The following is a 26,325-nucleotide window of genomic DNA, read 5'->3' as shown; positions in this document are numbered from 1 at the left end:
ATCTATTGTAGACAGATTTTTATTCAGTGAAAATATTGTACTTGCCAGGTAGTCTTGTATTTATTAATTTGTCATTGGGTTGGCTATCAAGTACAAAATGCATGAAATGTTTTTATTTCTCTTGAATGTGAATGATCATTGCAGACTAAATTTAAAAGGATACAAAAACAATTATGAAAGAAAATATGGTACAGCTATCTAATTGTAGTTCTGCAGTCTTTCTATTCCCCCTGGTCTTGCTATTTGTCCTGGCATCATGTATTGGGGGCACTTGTGCTGCTAAATTAAGAAAGGCTGAAAATCAAAGAAGATGTATAATGTTAAATAAAGCGATTACATTGTGCACTTGGAAGCTGCATATCCTCTTTGACCCTGGCTGTATAGAATATTAAAGTTTGATTATTCAAATAATTTTTAAACAATTTCAATGCCAGTATTAAAATGTTGACAACATTCCATGTTGAAAAAGTGAGAGTGGCACAAATGAAAAAGCAAAAACAAAACAAAACAAATATACATTGACTTTTTTGATAATAATCAAAGAAATGCCCATGGAAAGCAAGAACACATGAAATGTACTTACTAATATGTTTTCTTTAAAAATGTAGTTATTGTAATAAATATTCAGGAGGAAGTCCCCACTTGATAATCACTGCATTAGATGTGAAGAATGTAAAAACTCAAAACTTGTTTTTGTCCTACACAGTCAAACTAAGGGAACTTAAGAGAGGAAAATGACACTAACAATATAATATGGCGATAGATGAAACTGTATTCAGAGCAGGAATTACTAATCCGAATAGGATAAAACACAGGCTTCTGTGAAAAGATGGAAAGGTTACCTAAATCCTAGAGAAGGTCACAAGTAAACCAAGGCTGTGAGTTTTAAGAGGTGCAAACAAAACAGAGGAGTACATTTCCATGAAAGACAGAGATATGTTTCCACATTGGAAATCTCTGAAAATGCATAGCAAAAGTACTGCAGAAATATAATAGTAATTTAGCTTGCACAAGGCTCCCCATATCAAGTTATATGGAAACATTTAAACATTTTATCAAGAATCAATATCACCTTAGGGACAACTGTCATATTAGAATATTTCATATGCATCAGAAGGCTGTTTTGTATGCATCAAAATGACTTGAAGATTCACTACTTGAGAAGTCAGTTGATAATCTAAAAGAGAATAATGGAAATGTGAGTGAAAGCGATTTAAACAATATTGAGAAATGTTAAAGAGCTTTAAGAAGCCAATGGATTTTGAATTTAGATAGAGGAACATACATATTGACAAAGACTTGAAGGAGTAGAGGGAATTTTAGGAAAATAGAAAAAAAAGACCAAAAATGAAAAGAAGTTTCAAGTTTCAGGAAGCAGCCAAATGTACTTTTTCCTTGCTTTTTAAGACTTTATCATTATTTCCAATGATTTATGCTAAAACATCACATCTTATTGAATTTTGACAGAACTTTCACTAGCTTCACATTAAAACATAATATACCTACATCAGTTTGATAATAAAAATTTGAAAAAAAACAAGCAATATACCTATTCTATCGAGAGATAACTCTTTAAAACTTGAAATATTTCCATTCACTTCCTTGTCTTTTAAAATTATACTTTTTTAAGATACCTTCGTAATATGAAGAGTTTCATGTGATATTTCCATAAATGAGCACAATGTGCTTTGATATTCACACCCCATCCCATATTCTCATTCCTCCTCTCCTTCTCTCTCTTTTGTCAAGAAGCCTTTCATATTTATCTTGCCCAACATAATGTTCTCCAATTTCAACCATTATCCTGGAAATGGAATAATTTCATTCTTCTTTTGGAGTACTAATATCTATATATAAATACAATTGTGTATTTTGCTCATATAATTATTGTTCAACATTGTAGCTGATCCAGATTTTGGTTACCATAAACAAAGCTGAAATAATTGAATCAGTTAGTTCTTCCATTTACTCGCCTTTGGAGACATGCCCAAGTTTGGTAAGGCAAAACAACAAGCTATGTCTTTTTTAGTTGCTTTGAAATAGCCACAATTTGATTTATATAGTGGTTGTACTGGATTAAAAAGCTTCTTTTTTTAAGGATAAAAATTAACTAAAAATAGGAAAAAATACATGCACATCAATGTAATTAAAAGCAATGTATGATCATCCTACAGTCAACTTCTTACTACATGGGGATATAGTGATATGATTTCCTGTTAAGTCAGTCAACTTTCTTCCTCTTATTCAACATAAAATATAAATTGTATCCAGAGTCTTAAGGCAAGAGAAAGAAATAAAAGGGATTGAACTAGTGAAGGAAGATGTCAAATTATCCATGATCACAGATGGACTATATCATCTAATAACTCCATCAAAACATTCCTACATGTCATAGACATTTTAAACAATGGAGCACTGTATAAAACCAACACCTAAAATAGTAGTTTTTCTGTATACCGAATGTGAACAGTCTGACAAGGAACCAGGGAAAGAATTTTATTCACAGTAGCCTCAAATGAAATGAAATTATGTTAAGTAGAGCTATACAACTAGGGATGGGGAAGGAGAGACGGAAGAGGAAAAATCTGGAGAGAACTTGGGAAGTGACACTGTGCAAAGGGAAATTACTCATTACCTGATTTTTGTTACTGTAACCCCGCTGTACATCACCTTCACAATAAAATTAAAAATAACAACCAAAAAAATTAACAAAGACATAGAAAAATCCTCAATGAAAATTATACATTCTTTCAGGAAAAAGTAAAAAGAAAAACAATGAGGAACATACCAGAAGATACAAAGGCCATCATTTTCCTAGGACTGGAAGAATTCATATTGTGAAAATAATTGTATTTCCAATGTAATCTACAGATTCAATACAAGTTTCCTGAACATGCCAATGGTATTCAGAAATTAAAAAAAAAAAAAACTGGGCTGGGAATATGGCCTAGTGGCAAGAGTGCTTGCTCGTATACATGAAACACTAGGTTTGATTCCTCAGCACCACATATAAAGAAAAGGCCAGGAGTGGTACTGTGGTTCAAGTTGGCAGAGTGCTAGCTATGAGCAAGAAGAAGCCAGAGGCAGTGCTTAGGCCCTGAGTTCAAGGCCCAGGACTGGCAAAAAAAGAAAAAAAAATAGAAAACCCAACCTTCAATTCTTATGGGAGAAGAAACTATATTGAATTCCAGAAGTAATGCTAAACAAAAAGAATAATACTGGCAATGTTTAAATCATACTAGTATGATTTAAAATCATACTAAAGAACTTCAGTTGGAAAATACGGCACTAGAACACTAGCCGCACAACTCCCCCCAAAAATGAAGACCAGGGTAATATAACAAATGACCTAGAAATAAAATCATTTCTATTGTTATTTGAAACTGGCAAAACAAAACAAAACAAACAAAAAAAAACAGGAAAAAAAGCATACCAGACAGATTATTTCTTAAACAATAATTCTGAGAAAACTAGTTAACTACACATGCAAGACTGAAACTATAAGTCTGAATCTTACCCTGTACTGACACTAAATCCAAATGGTACAAATATTTTGAAACCATTACAGAAAACCTAAGTGAGGTTCTGGTCATTTTAGGTGAGAGTAAATTATTTCCAGAATTGGACTTCAAATACCCCATAAAAAGAAAAAAAAGAACAATTAAAATTAAAATATTTCTGCATATCAAAAGAAACAATTAGCAGATTAAAGAGACTTCCACAAAGTGCTGGAAAATTTTCATCAGCTAGGCAGCAGAGAATTTACATCAGAATATACAAAAAGCTCAAAAATTAAATAGGAAAGGAACAATCTAATTAATAAAGGGGTAAATTAATCAAATAGATATAAAGAAATACAATTGGCCAGTTGGTACCCAAAGACACATTTAATGTCTTTACCCAAAAAGAGAAGGCAAGTCAAAATCACAATAACATTTTATCTTACCCTACCCAGAATGGTAACCATCAGGAAAACAAACAATAAATTCTGGTGAAGATGTAGATAAACAACAATACCACAAGAAGTAAAAATCATGTTTTTCTTGAATGGCTACTGGTTTTCAGATAGTTAGCTATTCACTGTAAGTTCACAGAATCATTAATTTTAAGTGAAGGATTTCAAATAAATTATCCATTTGACTGAGAAAATAGGTTCTATTGGCAAGGGCTGGGAATGGTTTCCGAAGTGCTATATTGGCATGATTTAGTCAGGAGGATGGAAAATAAAATATCAGCACCTTAAAATAGTTCTCTTATTGCCAAGCCCAGAGTATCCTATAAATAGTGATCTTAAATACTTTTCCTGGCTCCCTGGTTGGTTTTCCTCATTTTCATTCTATTGTTTTATGACTAGAGCACGTTATTCCAAGACTCATTCTCAATTATGACCTAGTAAAGCTTCCAGCCGGTCTTTCAGTGTATCCTTGAACTCTGGCCTCAGCTTAGCCCTTGCTTGGGCCTTTACTGTATCAAATGTCACTTTGAAGTTATGGTCAGTAAAACATTCACATTCCATTCACATTCCTTGCCCAATAAGTTGCCTGATCACCATGTTTCTAATGCACTTTCACACCAAGGCTCTTGGGAGACTGGTGATGTCTTCTCCCACACAGACAGAGTATGACATCTTAGATCTCTTGTTTAACAATGGGGAAGATTGTCAGTTATACTTTACAGTACAAGAATTACTAAGGATTGTTTTTTCTCTTAAATGCAGTTTTGTTTCATTTCTTTCATTCCTGATTCTATAACTCCCTTAATAGTTTCTCCTTGGTGAGCTTTCTTAATAATTCACTTGCATTCAATTTCATCTTGGATCTGCTGTTTTGGAAACCTAAAAAGTACATCTTCTGTCAGCATAAAAGTTAACTGGCCATGGCCAGCTAAGGCTACAGATCTGGCACTGAAATTTGGCACAGTTCCCAAGTCTCTAAATCCTGGCACCGAGACGCAGGGGTTGTAGAGTTGGCAGGTTAAAGGAAAGGGCATAAGCCTAGTTCCAGTATCGAGAATGGAAGATGCCACGTTAAAAGTAGACATTGAAGCTGTATTCTGATGCCTGAAGAGTTTATGGTGAAGGGCACTGAATGACTATTTTATGGTTATAAAGAAAATCCATGCACCAGAACCATTGTAATGAATATACAGACGTTGTATTTCAAAAGTAACTATAAAATAGAATTTTGCTACTTTTAACTTAAGTAAAAGAATGTGATAACTTAAGCAGGGAGAGATTTTTCTCACCACTAGGAAAATTCAGCTTTCCTAATCTGAAATTCCAATTTGGACAGTAGTCCTTGAAAAGATGAGAAAACAATGTTCTCATGTAGTCTATCAGTGCATGGAAATCAACTCTGCAGTTCAAGATGGAAAGATATTATATAGGCTACTAAAATTTGTCAGAACTTTACAAAATCTTAATATTTAAGCCTTTGGTACTTTAGAAAAAGAACATGCAAGTATAGATTGTACATACATATGTACCCACATATAGGACTGGCAATAAGTAAATAAATATATAACTAATGAAGTAAATAAATAAAACAATAGGATGAGGAAACAGACATGGATATAGATGTGAAAGGAACTGCAGAGTGTTGAAGATGTTTGATGTATAGTCAAACTTTTCACATATTATTCCATCTAACGTTAGTATACTCTAGGGTGATTTAAAAAAATATATACAGTTACAATTGTCACTCTCTCAACTTTCTTCACTGAGGCACCCAGGCCATGCAATTCAATATTTCTTGAACCACAAGGTGTATAAGATGTGAAACCACAAATTCACAGTCTTCAACTGTTTTGTAAAAAGTGCTTTTAGCTAGTATTACTCAATACAATTTTTTGAAGCTATAATCAATCCCCATTCTTTTGAAGATCTAGTACACATTTCCATTTCTGACAATTAAGACTTCTGTTCAGATACTAAGAGTTATAATCTGAACTGAATTTGACCTTGTGTATGTATGCCTTTATTTCCTGAATTATATATCTTTGTGTTCATTTAATTTGATATTTTATTGCTAACCTTCCAGTGGATTGAATTTTCTGTTTCAAGATTTGCTGACACTTCAGTGAGATCCGAATTATGGTTATCAGAAGCATTCGGTATAGACAAAATGAATCTTGGACATTTTTAAATGAGGACAGATAATGTTCACAAAATTACTAGGAATTCCATTTTTTCAAACATTTGCACCATAGCTCTCCAGACAATAATAAAAAATTTAATCATATAAATTGATCCAGAAAAATACAGTAGAGAAGTTGAATAAATTCAAAGTAGATTATGTTTATCACAATAAAGCTCTCCACATTATATTTTGTGTGACAATAAAAATTTTAAAATATGAATCATACTATCAATACAGTTATGATAGAACCCTCACTTTCTAAACCCAAGAATTAGGTTTACAGCATAATCTTTTGAACTAAAATCAGATTTATGCCTCTAAGATATAGATAAAGATACAGATATCAATGTAGATATAGTTATAGATAGTGGAAATCTATATATTATCAACTTGCAAGTATGCCAGATCAGTGAGTAAGCCAACAAGGATGCTGAATAAGATGTAGTCAACTTTCATAACATCAAAGAAAAACAAAAGCAATGATTGCACCAATAGCTCCTTGTTCCCAACTTCTTGAGTGACAAGTAAGCAAGTTTACAGACTTAAGTGTTTGAACATACAAGGTTATGGAAACAAGACACATTTCAGCACTGGGAACATTAACTCATCTTCTTGAAGCTGTTTCTATATATAAAAAATTGGGAAAATATGTACATTTGTATCTGATGGTTATTGTAAAACTCAAGTTAAATCTTATGTGCAAAGGGATTAGAAACATGCCTTCAGAGGCAATGAGTGTTCATTCAATGTGTTTCTACACTGATTTACCATAATTTCAAAATACTTTTTTTCAGACACAAATTCCAGTGTTTGGCAAGTGAAAGTGTTAGCTAACATGACATGAGTAGTATCAGACAAATGCTTGACCACTTCCCTAAAAATTTGCAAACCAAAAGCATATGTAATATAGAATTAATAAGTAATGGTAAACAAATAAACATTATTATTGATTGCAACTTCTGTAGAGTCAATGGATTACCTGACTTTACTAACTGATTACCCAGAATACTTGATTCTTTAACCAAGTTAACTTACCAGTTTTAATATTTTAAATTGTTCTACTGAAAAAGACCTCTATCATACTCATCATTCAGAATTCTGCGATGTAGTCATGGAATAACATGACATATATATTTGATATATATTCTAATATAATTCTCTATGTATAGAATTCTAGATGTAGAATTCTAATATATTCTATATAATCTAATATATATTAGAACTTCAGAAGAGGATTCTTGTTTTATTTTTTGTGAAGCAAGTTTCAATGTTTATAAATTGATCAGTATTAAAAACTATATTAGAATTAATATTTGGTATTTTGGTGTAACAGAATTACTAAAGATATTATAACATAAAATAATATGTGAAGGATACAATTTAAGATTATCTTGATATTTAGTCCTTTCACATGATCAGTGTAACAATCTTATGAGGTTGTATTACAATCTATAATTCATGAAAAATTGTGGTCCATAGTACTTAATATTTATGTCCTAAATTATACACATAGTCACAGCCCTGATTTGAAACCAATTGTATTAGTTTCACTCAATTTCAAATCACAGGGTTAATTTTCCTCAACTAACAGCCATTTTCTTTGAAAATATATAATGCCATGATTGTAATTCCAAAGCTCAAATGTAAGGGGAAAAATGTGTAATTGTTAAAGGAAATTATACATAATGAATGATTAAGCACTGTGGCTAGCTAAGTTTACATCAGCTACAAAAGCTGTGTGCTTATGTTTTATGTTAAAAATTGTCTTCTCCAGAAGATTTTGAGTTATTAATCTCTGGAAGTAAATATTTCCAACACTGTTTTCCTAAAGATATGCTATAACCTTTATGGTATCATGAAACTGACTTAGTAGCATATGCCTGATATTTAAAATAATGAGATTGAAATCATCAATATAGATGTTCATTTGTATTGTGATGATGTGTGTTGATGTACGTGTGAACACGATCACTATATGAAATATAATGGAAAGTATAATATCGGATCATTGTTCTTCTTTAAATTGTTGAAAAACAATTTTATAGGACATTTAAAATAGAGAAGTCAATAGATATAACTTAATATTTAGTCAGGTATTTGATAAAAATAGTAAAGAAGTGCAAGCAGTTATGCCCCCTTTAGAAATTAAATGGAATATTTGGGGAAGGAAAAGAAGAAATAAAAGTTTAGCAAACAGATAAAATAAATAAGTAAAAACATGTCAACTTCTCATGCTAACTCAATTATATCAACAACTGAAAATTAAACTAATAGGTATTTTTAATATAATAGGTAATGTTATATGTTGATGGCATTAGACATAATGAAATGTGTTTGTTCCATATTTAATCATGTAATTCTTTCACACTTGTTTCAATAACATGTGAGACAACCCTTCCTTCCTACATAATCATATTTTTGCTAATATGTGATTATAGGAAGTTATTTAGGATTTCTCTTAAAAGTAGACAGAAACTTTGCCTTATGAGAAATGATTTATAAAAGTGATTTAAAATAGGCCTGAGAGTGATGTCTCATGTTTTGCTATGTGCTCAATAAATTTCAGTTTAATTCTTATATATCTCTTGATTTTTATAATATTTTGAACAGCCAAGTTTTTGCATAAATCAGACTGTCAATAAATATTTTCTGCATTGAGTTGAGCTAATAACACAAATTGTGTAGACAGAATTTCTTTTATAAAGCTGCCATGTATTTAGAGATTTTCTTGAGCAATAAATACCTTATTTAATTTTTTTTCTCATTCCCCAATTCAGATTTTCCTAGGAGATAAATATAATTGTCTACTGAGTTGATTTTTAAACCATTTGTTGTTTTTACAGTTAGGCTTCAAGAACTTGGAGAGGATCACAGGTATTTCTGGGGAGTTAACATATGTCTTTTCTACTAACAATTAGCTAATGTCTTTCAAATACTTAAAAGATCTCAATATGTATTACATCACTTCTCATCACACAATTGTCAAATACGTGCTGTGAATTTTCAGTCACATTTCAAAATTAAAAGAAACTTCAGAAGTTAAACGGCATAAGTTGATTAAATTATAAATCAGTGTTTGGAACCACAGTCTGATACAATTTTATAGCCTTGACAACTAAAATTTCTTTAAACCAGAGAAATTATCACAGGATCTGACTGAGGTTTTGAAAGACATTTTGATTCTTTACATTTCATATCTTTCTAGTGACATAAAACACAGCTTACAAGGAGAAGCAGATGAGTGAGAGCAGGAGAAGAAAAAAGTAATTTTTCAGTTGTTTGTGTAGTCATCCAGTGTTATAATTTTGTTTGAAGTGCAGTCACACATACATATTTAGATGGATTGCTCATCTTGGAATCAAATAGAAAAATGATCCAACCTTTGCAATATCTGTAATAACAACTCTCCTTTGCACAGAACAATTAAATCTGCTATGTGTAATAAATAACTGTGTGATTTTTAGAAACAGTGAAACACTGAAGTGAAAGTTCCCTGCATATAAGAACATGATGTACTCAAGATATTTCAAGCAGAAACATGGCTCCTTTTCGAATAAAAAAACACCATGTTTTTACAAGCCTTAAAAATATGTACCAGAAAACTCATTTATAATTCCGCTGTGCTTCTATTTATTTACTAGTATTTGTGAGTCGGAAACTAGACTTTTTAACTTAATTTCTCACCTATATAAATTGACTCTACAAAATGAATAAGCAGGGAATATGGCCCAAGCCACAGTTACCAATTTTCTTTCTTTTTGTTTTTGTTTTGTTTTTGTTTTTTGGCCAGTCCTGGGCCTTGGTCTCAGGGCCTGAGCACTGTTCCTGGCTTCCTTTTTGCTCAAGGCTAGCACTCTGCCACTTGAGTCACAGTGCCACTTCTGGTCATTTTCTATATATGTGGTGCTGGGGAATCGAACCCAGGGCTTCATGTATATGAGGCAAGCACTCTTGACACTAGGCCATATACCCAGCCCCAGTTACCAATTTTCTCCATTGTATTTTTCCACGTCATCTCTTTTGTTTTTGCTTTTATATCAGATATGACTTTCCTTACCTTATTTGTATTCACTGCTGTGATGACCCAGACGCACTGCGCGTTACTGTCGTACTGGAATGGAAAGTTGGGTGACGTGAAGGTACCGCTGGGTCCTTGAAGATTAGAGCCACACGTTTTCACTAAAAAAGATATTGCAATTGAAAAATAATGGCCATGGACCAAAGGTAAACAGCCTTATAATCAAATATTTTTCAATGGATTGTACACTAAAAACTAAATGATCATAACAACATGGAAATATATATTATATTCCAAAGTCCTTTATCAGAATTAAAAGTGTTTGTAATATGCTGAGATTTAATGAGCTTGGTATTTCTAACCCTAATGGCAAAACTCCTATTACAGAGAAGTTTAAAGCACATTAAGTATATTCTCTGGGGTTCTAACATCACTTACCAGAATTAGTGTTTTTTATTTTTTTGTATACCAAGATTTGCAAGCGGGATGTTTTAAGTATTAATCGAAAACTAGTTACAAGTAAAAGTGAGAGGCATGATAAATTGTTCTCCAACTGTAAACTTGTGGCTTTAATTAGACAGAGGTATATTTACCCAATGTGGTGTTAATAAAAAATCTACAAAGAGAAAGAATCAAAGTCTTGGATTGATTAAGCAATCTGAAAAGCATTTCATTTCTATTTATTAAGTTTCCAAAGACCCATAATAGCACAATTGAAAGATATCGATATTAAAAGAAATCATTCTTCTCCTGTGAGTATCCCACTAAGAAATGAAATGAGCTACATAATTTTAATAAATTCCCATAAAAGTTAAGAAATCTAATATAGCCTCAGATTTCTAACTCTTCTTTCTTGATAAAAAAGCTAGTTACCTTTCTATGTCTGCTTATCAATTTGCTCTTTGAGGTTCAGTCTTTTAATTTGCATTAATTGCCTCATTCTATTTAAAATCACGTGTATTTTGTTAGTATGACCATTACCATTTATTAAATAAATAAATCATGTACAATTAAACATACAGGCACCTAAGTCTTTGCATAGTTATCATCACCAGTTTGAACATTTGTTTGACTTGGCCAAGTTCACATTCCTAGTAAATTTACATGTATGACTTGAATGCTCTGTTGATAAATCTGGAATATACATCACAATATTTGGCATCTCTCTCTATATTTGTAGGTTAAAAATATCCTCTCTTTGGAGACACACTAAGAAGGTTTACATTAGATATTGGTGACCAACCATCCCTCCACAATGCAAATTATAATGACTGAAGATATGTCTTTAAACGCAGCCTTTTTTTAGCAATATTCTCTTCTTGAGGCCCAACTCTTGAATTCATTTTCCCTGGTCTGATAACAGGTACTTGACTACTATTAAGTGTTGAAACAGAACATCTATAAAAATGTTTGGGTGCATGTTACCTGTTATTTTCAAATACATAATACAATTATAATGATTAAGACTTCTATAGCAATAAGAATGCTATGCTAGTCACAACATGAAATTGGTTTGAAGTTACCATATATCACTTACTGATAAGTCATATTACATATTTTGTGCCATATAATTCTTCGAAATCCTGGCTTTTTGTTGTTTTTAAAATGCACACACAGTTGTCCTCTTTTCAGGAAAACACTTATTTATCATCTGGGTTTCTTCCCATTGTAGTGGTTTACACTATGTCAGCAGTTTATTAAAATAACCAATACCAAGTTCTTTTGCAAAAATTCTAAGAAGAGTGAAAAGTAAATTTTGACCTCATTCTGAAAAAAGAAAATAATTGTAACTCAGCATCAATCTGTGGAAATAATTTCCCTTGATTTAAATTGTGTGTGTGTGTGTGTGTGTGTTCTGAATATATCTGTTCTTAAAAAAAAATCACATGTGAATAGGTTTTTTCCCCATTTAAATCTGAGAGTAACCATTTAACAAGTGTTTTCTTGGATTTTCTTTAGGGTTGTGTGTGTGCATATATGTGTATATTTGTGTATGTATAAGTGTGTCTGCGTGTGTTTGGTTTTAGACATTTGTGATTGTTGTGTGTTTCTGTTTGCAGAAGAAAACAATGGAGGTGTTTCTATACACAGCCCTCTGAACCATGCCCTCCTATCATATGAACATTTAACATTTGTTTCATAATTTTTTGTAGTCTACACAGTAGTTGGTATATACTTTTTAAAATTTGACAGGATTTCCCTATGAAAATAGCATTGGATATAGTTTCTTTCTTATTGTATGAAGAATACAAAGACAATTTGAATAGACTTGCTTTCCTAACAGCAATTCACACAGAGCAATGAATACAACATTCAACATATCGCATAGAAAATTACATATTGTTGTAAGAACTAATATCCTATCTTTGATTTTTGCCACATAAGATGAAAATTTATTTTTATTGCTCAACTGTAATATCTGCACAGGACTCAATTTAAGACCTTGGTGCTTCTATCTGTACACTCATAGTATTATTTGTACTTTACATTATTAGTGTTTATTTTAAAATAAAATTTACAAGGGGAAATTATATAGTATTCAATATGTGAGTATTTTTAAGTGTGCCTAATGTATGGCCTAAAAACTTCTTCAATATATTAGGAAAAACAGCATAAAAGGAAAAAAAGTCACATAAAATAACATTATCAAACATTTGTACCTTTGTTGCTCTGTTAGCTACCTCAGTCTCTTAATTTCCTTTTCTATCTCCACACTGTTAACAGTTTAATACAGCTTTATTATTATAGTTTATTTCCTTTGCTTGACATTTATGTTTGAGCAATTCTTAATGATTTTTTTCATTTTTAAGCAACTGTACAAAGACATTATCATTCGTCATGTCCGTTTATGAGTACAATGAATCTTGATGTCTTGAATGGATACAAGCACACCATTGTAGCAATGTGTTCTAAGTTTTAGACTTACGATATGCAGGTATTATGGAAACAAATTCAATTTCTCTTATGTGAGGATTTAGGTACAGCATCATGGGGTGATATAGAAGCTGAATCTTAAAATACCATGAAAATAAAGTTCAAAATTCAGACAAGGGTGGAGAGAAACTCAGTAGCAAATTGTGTGTCTTATGATTTTATAATTCTCAATACATCTAAGATTTGGAGAAGTTTGGAGTCATTCTTTAGATAGCATTGGTGAGGGGAATCAATGCTGAGTACTGGGAGGGGCACATGTGGTATTCTAAAGCACGGTAGGATTTTTGTTTTACTGCCAAAATGATGGAAATACATTAATCTATGAGAGGGAAATTTCAGTTAATGAAATGTATTATACGTATGCTTTGATTAGTCCATTTGCCCATGAAGACTAGGTTTAAGAGAGTCAAGTAGTATGCCTAGAAATAGAGCAAAGCATCACTGCTGAATTTTCCATATAATTAATAATGTATAAACATGCACTCCTAATTTATCTTTTATTTTACTTACTATATATGTGTGTGTCGAACAAAATTGTGCAAAATTATGCAAAATAATTGTTTCATTTTAAGTATAGGATTAAAATATTTATTCATCTATTACTTTGTTAAGCACTCATTCAATCTATTGTAGATATTAGAGTTAGGACTTGTTTAGAAATATGTGGTTATCCAGTTGAAGGCAGGTCCTGGCTTCGTATACTGATGTCAGAGGCCAGACAAACATGGAAGAGCAAAGTACATGTGGACCATATAATCAGGATATATTACAAAGAATATTTGTGAGGTTATTTGAGAGACTTTATGTATAAGACTGACTTTCCTATAGGTAATTACTTTCCTTTAAATAAATAAACTCATAGGAAATTCATCCCTGACTGAAGCACCAAACATATTTGATATACCATGGAATGAATGAGGATATTGTACATGTATAGCTGGAGGAAAGAAGCCTCATGAAAGATATTGGGTACAAAATACCTGGAGGCAGTTGTAAGTAGTATATCTATTAAATATTCACTCTATGCAGAGATGCATTTTGAAGTATTTATGAAGTCACAGAATAGGATGTCATAAAATGTTCCATTAAATAATGGAATATTGTAAGAAATGCCACCAAAAAGCTACCCAACACGTGGGATTCTTATATCTAGTCCTTCCTGAAGCTGCTATGTACTTCATGTATTCTAGGGAGTGAAATTCAAGTTTTCTCTGTCTAAAGCCAAACTCTAAGCTTGTAAAATAAACACTGCAAAACAGATTGCTGTATAGTCACAAGTGATTATTGTGATTTATTTTGTTTGATATTACTGAGTTGTTTCTTCAGAGTAGTTTTTATTGTTAATAGATTAAACAATTCTATATTTTATTAGCCTGTATTAGTTGCATAAAGGAGTTTTATTGTGATATCATGTCCATATGCACAATGTACCAATTAAATCCCAACTATCCCTCTTCCTCCATTCCATTTCTCTTCTTAAAAAAATTCAACTGAGTTCATTATTTTGTTTTTCTACATATGTATAAAATCCTTTGACCATAGTTAATTTTTACGTATTAATATCTCATTAGTTCATTCTAAAAAATCCACTGGCATTCTCAATAGCCTTTTCCAATCATGACTTGTGGTACATAATTCTAACTCAGTATATCTGTTAAAGAAAAGCTTAATACTCAGTATCCAAGGAAGACAAAGTCTATTATTTCTAAGTTACTTTTTTTCTTTTATTTGACAAAGGAATTGCCATTAAAAACACTTTGTAGATATAATATATCATGAGTAATACCATAACTTTCAACATTCTCACCTATCTCTCCCTTACCCAGACTTAATTAAAGGCTATTATTAGAAACAAACAAACAAAAAACCACTAGTAACAAGCGCTTTCAGAACTAATCTATCATTGCCACATGAGCATCTGAAGGTACTGATATTGGCTTTCCAAATATTTTAGAAAAATCGGTACTATTGACCCGAATGAATGGCTTTCTTTTTTTCTGTGATATTGATTAAGAACATACACAAGGGACTGGAAATATGGCCTAGTGGCAAGAGTGCTTGCCTCCTATACATGAAGCCCTGGGTTCGATTCCTCAGCACTACATATATAGACGTGGCCAGACGTGGCGCTGTGGCTAAAGCGGTAGAGTGCTAGCCTTGGGCAAAAAGAAGCCAGGGACAGTGCAAAAGAACATACATGAGAGTAATAGGAAATATATCCTTATGATACTTATTACATAATATTAAGAACTGTATTCCTTATATGAGTTCAATTTTTCACCATATATTATATATACATTATATATATATGTTTTTATTTGTTTTGGAATTTGAAGAATATGCACATATGCACACACATATGACTGGGGGGGTGTTAAATGTCCTACTCAGTTTACATAATAATACATTTTTGTCTTAATTGGGTAGGTATTTCACACATCACTTGAAATTCTTATTTCTTTTTCTTTTTGTTGCTCTTCCCCACAGGAAATGGAGTATATTTTTATAGAGGGAAATCAGTTATTAACATAAGATATGCTGCTGTTATATTGTGTTATAGAACCTTCTACTTTCAAGCAATTCCTAATCGAGAGGTGTGGTGACCTGCACTTTTCTATTTTATACATCAATGAATGTGTGTCTACAGACAGCACAAATACCTGTAACAACAACTTAGTAGTATATTAATAGCATATTATTTGCGTACATAAATCTGTTACTATAACCACTGTATCACTATTTACAGTAAATTACAATATAAGGCATTTTTTCATATTGAATTCATAGAATTTCTGAAAATAATGCAAGAACATCAATAGCTTAGGCACATCTTTTAGTTCCCTGATTCTTAAAACTCGAACCTTATAAATAATGTTTAATTCTGTACACATTGTATAATTCATTTATGATATTCTTAGCATATTTAACAAAATTGAAAAGCTCCTTAGTCTATGGATGGATAGTTTTTTGCCTAATAAACTGTTTGGTAAGAAAACATTATATGCTAAAAAAAATAGCCTGCGCAATCCATGAACTCAGGATTCTCATGAATTTCCCACAGCACTTAGATTCATTATTCAAAAGAAGACACTAATAAAATCACATTTATTTAGTCCATAAATCAAACATTTAGCATACCACCTGATGATAAATCCTATTTGTCACTGAAGAAATGTTTACATAATGCCTGGCTCCCTAGGAAACTGTAACATTTCCAGCTCCCTGCAGAAAACCACAGAACACTGTTTCAGCAACTGCTCTTGTCCTCTCTGCACATACAGCTAACCACAAATACAAATGACAAAATACAACAGCAATTACAGCTTTGGATGCAATTATCTTTGATATCTATCCCTTAGGAACATGATTCCCTGGAGATTAGACTAAATGATAGCGATTAACACTACTTTCATGTTGTTAGGGAAATAATCTAAATACCTTTTGGGATTGAAAACACATGGGAATTCAACCAAAATGGTTACTATCCTATTGTTGTGTTGTCTCATGCTCTGGGAATGTCAATTTCTGAATATTCCACAAGCATGGGTTAAGTGATTACATTGTCTTGAGCAAAAAAGATAAGCAGAAGGTTAAGTTGTGATTGATAAGAATTATCTAATGCAGACTGAAAGCCAAAGGGAAACCTAGGGACACTCACTAAATTACTTGTCTTAGGCAAATTTATCTAGGAACTCTGAGATGAAGGATTATGTGTCAAAGGTTTTATTAGTCTGTACAAATGAAATGAGGATCTAGTGACATGAAATGAGTTTAAAAATCAGGGAAGCCAATCCAAGGCAAATTCATCCAATCTACTACTACCTAGGGTAATGTAGTTGGGTGCAGACACTTCTGATAAAATTATTCTTAGAGAATTGAAAAAAAAATACAGGATGCATCTTCAGTCTTTTGTTCTTGTTGTTGTTGTTAACACCTATGTAAAAGCAAATTAAGCTCACTGGCTCCCTGTCCCAGATATGGAGGAGCTATGTGTCAGGAAGCTAGATGCAGAAGGAGGCTTCTGATGATGTGTACAAAATCATTAAATAGAGAGAAAATAAGGCCCAGGGATTTACAAAGTGCATAGGCGTGTTTGGATACATTGCTTCCTCCAATAAAAATTGAATATGAAGATGAATCATGTATAACAATCCCCTTGAATAGTTTTTAGTATGTGAAATCATTGAGGAACCAGTTTGTTTTAAAACAGCAAACTAATCTCTAGTTTGAAATATTGCTTTTGCTAATGGGAGAAAAACAATTCAGTGCATTCTGGGTTTGTCTCCAAAACTTTCCCTTAACTGCCCCTATATTTTTCACAGTTTCCTTCTAATTCTTATAATTGAAATGCCAGGAAAATCCCCTGGTCTATTTCTGTCCCCAAATGATAGATTTTGAGAGCCATGAGATACCATCATTACCCTGATGACACTCAGCTGTGCCATTCATTTCCTCTGGACTCAGATGCCGCTGAGCCTCCAGCTCCTTTCAGCAGCCAAGACTGGAGAAGAGATGAGCTGGCTCTCTTCCAAATCATTAAAGACAGAGAGACCTGGCTGAGATGCTTGAGAAACGCCACCAAGAGACTTTAAAAAGAGGAAGTTTTGAGCTTTTTCAAATGAGGTGACTCACAAAGTACCAGCCTAGCATCAGGTTATTTCTAGATCTCAATCTGCCTAAGTATTTCCAGGTAGCACCTATGGAAATCAGTGCCTTAACTCTTCACACATTTAGCTTTAACTTTCTAAATCTCTATCTCTGACTTCCTCCTTGCCTGGGAAACACTCCAATTGACCTATCAGTGAGTCTACTACACTTGCCTGATGGCTCTATGCTTTCCTGTGAACAGAAAACTTAGGATTCTTCAAAGGCAAAAAGAAAGCTATGTATCGACAATATTCATTATAGATATAAAGACTCTATCAACTCTACTTTTTTGGAAAGTAATTTTAAATTAAAATACATCAAGGGAACTGCAATCATACCGACTCTCCACCCCCAGACTGTCTTGTGAGAGGATATGTTTAAAGACAGTTCTCAGGATAGAAATCCTCATAATTGGTCTTGAGTGTTTCCTGCATCAGACTTCAATCTCCTGATAGGCCCTGATAAGCAGCCAGATCACTGCTGTGGGAACAGAAGCAACTTGCCTTCAGAATATATTTTTAAGTGTATAATAGATATGAAATGAGCAGAGCTTTAAAAAAAACACAAAAAAAGCCCTTGTCATTTTTTGTATGCACAATTTTTACAGTGTCATAGAAGTATACTGTAGTCAGTTTTGGCACTGATGGTTTATTTTCCCATTAAAATTCATGGGAGAAATGAAATTTCAGTGACACACTTCCCATCAAAATGCATCAAGTGACAATAGCATTTTGCCATGTGGTTAAATTGCCATTATCGAAGATAGATGACAATTCAAACAGTGATTGCCAGTACTTTTCTCAGAGGTGATGATAATGTCGTTGCACTAAATATGTGGCACAGAGAGGAAGAAAGATCTTGATTTAAGGACAGCCATCTTAGAAACATGAAATAACACTAGGGTTTTTCTTTTCTTAACCTTTAATAGATACAGTTTCATCATAGTCCTAGGAACAGAGCCAAGTAAAAGTCCTTTTCATTCAAAGATTTCACATTGCAGGGCAAAGATATTATCACCATACATTACAATCTCCTCTTATTGCAAAAAGCATGTAAATGAATACCCAAACTCCTAAAAGTGTCAGATTTTTACACACTGGCTTTTATAAATCCATCCGCTTTTTCAAACTTCATTATGTTCCATTTATAAAAGAATATACTTAAGAATGAAAATCTGGGCTGGAAATGTGGCCTAGTGGTAGAATACTTGCCTAGCATGCATGGAGCCCTGGTTCTATTCCTTAGCACCACATATACAGAAAAAGCCTGAGGCAGCACTGTGGCTCAAATGGTAGAGTGTTAACCTTGAGCAGAAAGAAGACAGGGACAGTGCTCAGGCCCTGAGTTCAAGCCCCAGAACTGGCAAAAAAAAAAAAAAAAGAAAATCATTTTAGTAATATACAATCATCCTAGTTGTTCAGTTACACATGTTTGCTGAAACTTAGTACCTGGATCATTTATTCCCTATGACCATCCTTATGTAATAGATGTACATAATAGGGGGATTAATGATGGAAAGGAAGGAGAAAGATACAGGATCAAAGGGGCATGGAGAGACTAGCATTATTCCTCTGGATTTCAGAACTCAGTATTTTATATTTACATTTAAAATATTGTCGATCAACTGTGCTTTTTCTCTACTTATATTGTTGATATTTTATGTATATTTAATATACATTTAACTTTATGTATATATTTATATATACGCATATACAAATATATCCATATGTATGTATGTTGACATGTCTTAGGCCACATCTATGGTACCATGTTTTCAATAATCACATTTCAAGAGAGAAGAAAGAAGGCTAGAAATGGTTACTTCAATATTAATGTCTGGGGTTGATATGTGCACTACACAACCGATTCCCTAGAACTTTAATATCTCATTTGATATAATCTGCAGAACTGGCAGCATTACTTGGCAAGTGTTAAGGAAGAAGAATCCAGTTGCTGGCCAAGACTTATGGAACAAAAATCACCATTATGGAGTCACCCAAGCAATAGATCTGTATATTCATCTCACCCAGTTCTCTCCTGTGCAGAAATTCCTCACAGTTGCTTATCATTTGATTAATTCACTATGCCTACTGATGAGAAACCTTGCTCATTCAACTTTTATACCTAACCCTTTTTTGTTTATGATGTAAGAGAGGGCATGCTTGTATTGGGCCTATTTCATGGTGACTTCTCTAGCAGTGTGTCAGAGTAAAGGGCTATAAAGTTTGAAGAGAGAAGAATTTAATTTGCAGATATTGTGTCAAATACAGACCCATGCCAGTCAGTTTTTAGCATGGCTGTGAAACGGGAACCAAGAAAGGCTAATTTATACAGGCAAGCCAATTCTAATGTACATACAATAACTGTACAAATCCATGCAATAAGTTTGATTATTTCTGTCTTGTATATTATGAAATAGAATTATATATTTTACTTGTATATTGTTATAGAAATTAAGTTTGGAATAAGAAAATAAACCTATATACTTCTAATCCCAAAGTATATTTGCATAATCAAAAGATTAGTATTAATTCCTTCTATTAAAGTGAGTCAATATGTGTTGGGGATTGTTTTGGTCTTGGTGGAGGAAGGGCACCAAGAGAGAGACACTGCCCTTCCCCCAGTCCTGGGACAATGGGAGGGAGCCCCTCCCACCTTTCAGCCTCAACTAGAAAAGAAGCCCCCCCCACACCAGCCCCTTGGGAGGCGAACATGTGCATGCCACCATGATAGTTGCCCAGCCCAGAAAGGAAGTTCCAGGATCACTTGAGTGGCAGCACAGTCAGCCAATCAGGCAGTCACCCCAAGTCCTTCCCCTTCCGTCTTTGTCATCATAATAAATATCTCTGGCCCACCCTCAGAGGGCTGAGACTCATCCCACCATAGCAGCATGTCCCTGATGCCTTCTTTTCCACCCCCCCCCCCCCCCCCCCGCCGCTCCTGGTAACATGTGAGGGGACTGGGGGGAGGGGAGGCTTCAGCAACCTTTCCTCAACTTAGCGCAAGTCGATGAGAGTACGCCTTTGGCCTTCTGCCGGCGGAAGGCAAGGCCGAGTGCTCTTTCATAGATTTTGGGGTTCAAGCATTCTCCCCGGGAGATCGGGGAGAAAGGGATCGTTCAGATCCCAACAAATATGCATGTGTGAGTTTGCTTTGTGTGAGTATGTGTATGTGTGTGAGTGCTGTGTGTGCTACATTGGGTACAGACAAATGTGAGAAAACAAAATCAGTATCACAACAACCTTCAAATCTTCAACAAACTAGCACTGTAGATAATTTAAGAATATTGTAAAATATGAGTGTTATTATATGTATTAGCTTCTGTCCCCTCCATTAGTATTTAAAGCTATTTCTCATTAAGCATTTCCACATTAATTTTATATTTGTCATAGAAGTATTTCTCCCCATTACTCCCATTCTTCTTAATACAATATCCTATCTAGGTAGAGTTGGGTGAATATAACCCTAGCATTGCTAGGGATGTTATTTCCTCTAATATGTGTTCACTTTCCACAGAGGAAGCTACATTAATGTTGACTCACAGAAAACTTTCCTGCCACATCCAAAATAGTAGGCTGTCATTCCATTACTTTTTCTTCTAGGCACTTATCCTGCAATTGTTCTCTATCCAAGGTTATATTTTTTCATGATTTTTTGCACAACTTACAATGAAAGTTCATTGCTTTGATAACCATCCTGTCCAGGTTTCGGTAATACTTGATAAACACCAGACTCAGAGCAATTGCTTGTTGAATAAATGACTGGACAAACAGTCTATTCATAAACTAATAGATAAACTTGGTCTACAGACAACATACAGTAAATTATCAGGAACAGAAACACAGCTACTAGCTTATATTTTGGATTCTGCCTATGTACAGGCTAGATGTGGGGCATGTGTATGTGTGTGTGTGTGTGTGTGTGTGCAAGCTATATATATGCATGTGGTATGTACAGGTTACACACACACACACACACTAGTTACAAGGCTTTATCTGCTTTCTGTTTACAAATCTTACAGCTTGTGAGAGGACTTATCATTTAATTATTTTTTCTAGATAAAAAAGTCATCAAAGTTAAGGCAAGGTTGTTGTAAGTGATTCTCAACCTTGGTTCTTATTACAGTTGCCTGGAATATATGTGAGGATATTGGTATAACAATCTATCTTTGGAATTCTTATTGAAGTTCAATCATTAACACTCAATCAATTAAATTTAAATATTGATGGGTGAGTCATGATATCAGCCTATTTTCAAAGCTTCTATATATTTGTAAAGGATAGCCAGCACTGACGAACTATTGTGATTCAAGTAAAGTAACTCAATTCCCCCAGATTCTTTGTCTTAATAGTAATTATCTGGTCCTTGAATCTCCAAGTTCTAACCAATGGTCCCTTTCTAGTTTGCACACTCAGAAGGGAGAATCTTAGTACTCCAAATTCAGTAATCCTAACTTGGACTCTAGGATTAAGAAATCTGTGTGTACTTAAATACACCATACATAAAGAAAAGAAAAGAAAACAGAATCATCAAAAAGAAACACAAAAAACTAAAACTTAAAAAGAAATATTTGTGATTTTTTATTTCTATTTCTACACTTACAAGAATCAAATAGTAACTATTGCTTCCTTTTCTCAAGGCACTATATATGCAGAATTGATGACCAATATACAAAGAGGAAAAATACACTTTATTTTTCAGGTTTAACTATCATTTTTAGTATGATAATACTGGCATTAATAGATTACAAAAGCTTTGTGCTGGATTTGATAAAACCAAATAATGAAAATCTCACATGCCAAATACATTTGATTTCAAATGAAGTCTGAATACTTGGTGGAAATGAATTGGTTTTGAAAAGTAATGTTTATTTATTTTGTTACATTGTACAACATCACACTTCCAAAACTTGACAGAGCCATAGCCTCTGTAATGAGAGTGACTTGGGGAGTATTTCACATTGTATATTGATCAGTAAATTGACCCCTGTTTTGGAAGGCTGGGAAGGCTGTGTTTGATGCTCAAAGCTTTATGATAAAAGGCAAGCACTCCAATATTCCAATATCTCTGAGGCTTTGGTTTTTTTTTTTTTTACTAATAAACAAATATGAAATTAATCACCATCACAACCAATTACAAGGATTTATTTGCATGATAAAAGAAATGAAGTGGAGGAAAGTATTAAGGTGTAACCTCACTAAGTATTCAATATTTCATTGTTAATATTAGTTAATTTTCCAGAACTATATAGAAAAAAATCTACATAGAATATCTTGTACAATTATCAGAAATTTACTGAATTTTCTTTCCACAACTTCTTAAATCCATTACAAAATCCTATACATGATTTTTCTTATGTAATCTGGGATAATTCTCCACTAAAAATTCATATCCCCAAATTCAACCATGAAGACTTAAACCTTCTAAACAGACCCATATCCAGTACTGAAATAGAAAAGGCAATAAGTGATCTCCCAGTCAAGAAAAGCCCAGGTCCAGACAGATTCACTGCAGAATTCTACAAGGCCATCAAAACAGAACTCACACCAATGTTTCTCAAACTCTTCAATGAAATTGAAAGAGAAAGTTCACTACCAGACACATTCTTTGAAGCCACTATAGTCCTCGTCCCAAAACCAGGCAGGGACTCATCACAGAAAGAGGACTATAGACAGATTTTCCTGATGAATATAGACTCAAAAATTCTCAACAAAATTCTGACCAATCGACATCAACAGGTCATCAAAAAAATCATACATCACAATCAAAGTGGATTCATCACAGGGATGCAAAGTTGGTTCAATATACGCAAGTCACTTAATGTCATCCACCACATCAACCGGAGTAAGGTAAAGAACCACATGGTTATATATCACTAGATGCAGAGAAAGCATTTGATAAAATCTAGCACCCATTTATGCTAAAAGCCCTGGAAAAACTGGGATTCCAGGGAACATTCCTGACTATAATCAAGGCAGTTTATGACAAACCAATAGCAAGCATAACTGTAAATGGTGAAAAACTAAAGCCATTCCCTTTAAAATCAGGAACAAGGCAGGGATGTCCACTCTCTCCCCTGCTCTTCAACATAGTACTAGAATTCCTAGCCAGAGCAATTAGGCAAGAAGAAAACATAAAGGGGATCCAAATAGGAAAAGATGAAGTTAAACTTTCTCTCTTCCCAGATGACATGATCCTATACCTAAAGAACCCCATAGACTCTACCCCCAAGCTACTAGAGCTGAGACAAAACTTTGGCAAAGTTGCAGGATATAAAATAAACCCTCAAAAATCAACGGCCTTTCTCTATGCTAACAACCCGAAGACCGAGGCTGAAATCAGGAAAGCAACTCCTTTTGCAATAGCGTCAAAAAACATAAAATACCTAGGAATAACCTTAACCAAAGAAGTGAAAGACCTCTACGATGAGAACTTTAAAAACATGAAAAATGAAATTAAGGCAGAACTAAGGAAATGGAAAAACCTCCCATGCTCCTGGATTGGGAGGATTAATATAATTATTTTCCTATATTAAAATCAAATGAATTATCAGAATTTATCAACCAGAAAACATGTAGTTCAGTTACGTATACTACATCTATAATTTTGTTTAAGTTTTTGTGGGTAATAGGGCATCACCTTTAGGCCTGGGCACGGTCCCTGAACTTTTTTGTTCAAGGCTAGTACACTACCATTTTGAGGCACAGCTTCACCATCGCTTCCAGTTTTCTGGTGATTAATTGGTGGTAAGAGTCTCTGGTTCGCGCAGGCTTTGAACCACTATCCTCAGATCTCAGCCTCCTGAGTAGCTAGGATTACAGGGCTTAGCCACCAGCACCTGGCAGCTTGTTATATCTTAAAAATCCAAATCACACTGTAAATAACTACCATTGAGCAGAGAAACTATTCCTAACTTTAAAAGATTACAAAGCACACTTAGTATAAATTTTATCTCTTTTGTTAGTGATTGTAAAGTTTCTTTTGAGTAATTTCTTTTCCTATGATTTCTGATTCTGTAACTAGCCATTTCATAGAAAATAAAAGGCTTCCCAATATCCCTGTATTTGCTAGATAAATTATTTGATACCTAAATTAAATATGTTGTAAGTGCAAGGTATCTTTTTTACCTAGTAGTATGCCCACATGGCTTTATAATATTACTTAAAGCAATCTTGCAGAAGGTCAATACACATGGAATAGCTACTAATGGAAATGAATATGAAAAAAAGTATTAAGCATGCTAGTCACATTATTTTCAGTTCTTGAAGATAGTAATACTGGTGGATTGATTTCAGAGAAAATGTCCTTTTGCTTGAATAATTCAATTTTTCTGCCAATAATATAATTATGCTTAGTTTGCTGATGGCATTATATTTCTGTTGCTTTCGCGTTAATAAAATTCATCTATACTATGCATTAGACTTTTAATTTGGAACCATGTTTCTTATGCTCAATTTTCATGCTACTTATGGATATAGAATTTTTAGCTATATATAGGTATGATATTGAGTACTTCAGATCTATTGTACGGTGTGGTGATAATGATACAGTTTTCATTCTTCAAAAGGGCTGAATATTTTTGCCACAAAAAGGCAAGGATATTAAGTAATGTATTTAGTATTTAGTTATCAAGATTTAAATATTCCATCATTTATAAATTTACATATGTGGGTTTGCATGTGTTTAGGTATTTATATGGGTGTATGTTAAAATATCCCATAATACACAAGTACTTAGATGTTTAACCATCAAGGGAAAATAAATAAATAAATGTGTGACAAGTTAGTCACACAGCTCTTAGATAATTGAAGATATTTTTGCAAATATGAAGCTACTTTAGACACTAGGGGGAAAATTTGGAAGAACATGTGGTTCAAGATTTTGTTTCGGTTTTTGAGGACTCAGAGGTCAGTTATTTTATATTAATGAGGGTCAATCTGAATTATGTAAGGTGGTAGAAAACTAGCCCCTGTCATTGTATGAAATGATGAATGGTGCTTCCTCAATTCTTGAAGGTATTTATGTTCATTTTACTGAACAGGGTTGGTACGAAGCTTATAATTTCCCTAGACTCTTGTGGAACAAACAAGCTGTTAATGTATCTTTAATATTTGGATTGATATTGTGAGGCAAATGCAAAGAGCAATACAGGAAGTCTAGGACAAAGCCACCTAACTGTCTAAAGTCAGAATTAATATTGATGTATTTGTTGAGTAAGTTGAGTCTGTGCTCCTGAAGGTTGTCCTTATTCTGCACTTTTGAATCTTACTAATAAAAGTCTTAATTAAATGCTTAATGATAGGTTTTCTCTCAGCCTCTGACATCCATATTACTATCTGGCTAATGAGACTTCTCATGGGAAAATATAGCAGAAGACAAATGTACAAATAAGGAGTTGATAATCTCAGGAGGCAATTCCACGTGACTCTTACACTTCAGAACATACTGAAAGCAAAATTACTGAAAAGCTTTATTGTGGAATACCTTTCTAATGTTAATTATACATCAGAAAAATACAAATTTATTTGTTCTGATGGAGGTATAGGACACTGTTACATATTATCAGTTAGAACTGTCTTGGTAATCTAT

The 26,325-nt window shown here is 33.4% G+C and overlaps 1 protein-coding gene across 3 annotated transcripts in view; it reads right to left on the bottom strand.

Annotated features, from left to right (window-relative positions):
* Positions 1 to 26,325, bottom strand: part of Csmd3 (CUB and Sushi multiple domains 3) — an 860,328-nt gene that overhangs the window by 456,790 nt on the left and 377,213 nt on the right. For all 3 annotated transcript variants that reach the window (XM_048358905.1, XM_048358906.1, XM_048358908.1), the window contains one exon: positions 10,195 to 10,316. In XM_048358905.1, the coding sequence (XP_048214862.1) occupies positions 10,195 to 10,316 (122 nt within the window). The remainder of the gene's footprint in view (positions 1 to 10,194; positions 10,317 to 26,325) is intronic.

The sequence above is a fragment of the Perognathus longimembris genome, chromosome 12 (genome assembly GCF_023159225.1).
Source record: "Perognathus longimembris pacificus isolate PPM17 chromosome 12, ASM2315922v1, whole genome shotgun sequence".
NCBI classification, from domain to species: Eukaryota; Metazoa; Chordata; class Mammalia; order Rodentia; family Heteromyidae; genus Perognathus; species Perognathus longimembris.
This window is presented reverse-complemented; position numbering and strand designations above follow the sequence as displayed.